The 1221-nt window shown below is 60.9% G+C and overlaps 1 protein-coding gene across 3 annotated transcripts in view; it reads left to right on the top strand.

Annotated features, from left to right (window-relative positions):
* Window positions 1–304: 304 nt before the first annotated feature.
* Window positions 305–1221, top strand: part of LOC113207013 (integrin alpha-PS3-like) — an 18694-nt gene continuing 17777 nt past the window's right edge. The window contains exons 1-3 of one of the 3 annotated variants that reach the window (XM_052264181.1): window positions 305–581; window positions 668–804; window positions 890–990. In XM_052264181.1, coding sequence (XP_052120141.1) covers window positions 430–581; window positions 668–804; window positions 890–990 — 390 coding nt within the window. In that variant the 5' untranslated portion in view covers window positions 305–429. The remainder of the gene's footprint in view (window positions 582–667; window positions 805–889; window positions 991–1221) is intronic. The other 2 variants (XM_052264180.1, XM_026423358.2) reach the window with 2 other exon arrangements.

Below are 1221 nucleotides of genomic sequence, written 5' to 3'. Positions count from 1 at the left end.
GAGAAATTTGTGACACGCCCAGATTCATTTGAGGATTATGGATATTTTGGTTTGTACATCACAGTTTATGGAAAGTAACTATTCGCACTGGGGTCTAGTCTGATAGTGGGTTTATTCTTGTGAGGTGAGTCGCCTCCAGGAGAAAACGTGAATCACAACAAGTAGGTGTGGAGTGGCTTTTAGGAAGGCGGAGCGCTGGGTGTTTTCGCTAATGGACTGCGGATAAGGCGCGCTCTCGCTCGCTCGCTCGCTCTCTCTCCTTCTCTCTTACTAACCCACCCACACGCTCACACACACATTTTCACACTGGACTTGACGCGCGCAAGACAGGCCCAGCGCCCAGCCCGCCAGCACAGACCTCGCCGGTCGGTCACAGTGCACGCGTCGCCCCGAGGCCCGCCGTCCCCGACGCCGTCCTCGTCCACAGCCATGCACCTGAGGGCTGTCGTCGTGGCCGCGGTCGCGCTCGCCCTGGGCACCGGCGCCTTCAACGTGGACCTGCACCACGCCGTGGTCGTCGTGTCCCCGACGGGCGCGGACGACCTCCTGTTCGGCTACAGCGTGGCGCTCACCCCGGCACAGTCAGTATACTCCACCGAGGCGCCGGCAGTAGAGTACTTAAAGAGTTGCCCTCGCACTCCTGACGCGCGCTCTCGAACCTTTACAGGCTGCTCGTCGGCGAGCCGCGCGGCGAGTGGCCGAGCCGGCCCGACATCCTGGAGCCGGGCGCGCTGCACCGCTGCCGCCTGGACATGCTGGGCCTGAGCCAGCCTCAGTGCTCCGACATCCGCCTGGACATGACCGGTGAGTGAGTGGAGGGTGCGGCAGCCATCACGAGCCCCCCCCCCCCCCCCCCCCCCCCCCGCATCTGACACCGCCGTGTTCGCAGGGAACGACATGACGTACATCGGTGGACACAGCGTGCACCACCTTAAGAACACCTCCATGTTTGCCTCCACCATCGTGACCACTTCCGCCGGGCTGGCGCTGGTAAGTAAACGGGCCACGTGCGAACTGCAGAAGGGAGGGAGGGGGGGGGGGTCTTTCATTTTCGGCAAATAGAGTGGACCTTGACGTCGAGGAGGCACAAGGACGCCCGCCAGTGGCGTGAGCTGGGATCTCCAAGGTGAAGCAGTCAAATTTTTGGCACAAATTTCTGCGTTTCGTTGTACGAAATCGTTCACTCCTTCGCACAAATTTGACTGAAACGAGCTTTGCATA

Source organism: Frankliniella occidentalis, unplaced genomic scaffold (assembly GCF_000697945.3).
Source record: "Frankliniella occidentalis isolate FOCC.00 unplaced genomic scaffold, Focc_3.1 Scaffold17, whole genome shotgun sequence".
Taxonomy (NCBI): Eukaryota; Metazoa; Arthropoda; class Insecta; order Thysanoptera; family Thripidae; genus Frankliniella; species Frankliniella occidentalis.
This window is presented reverse-complemented; position numbering and strand designations above follow the sequence as displayed.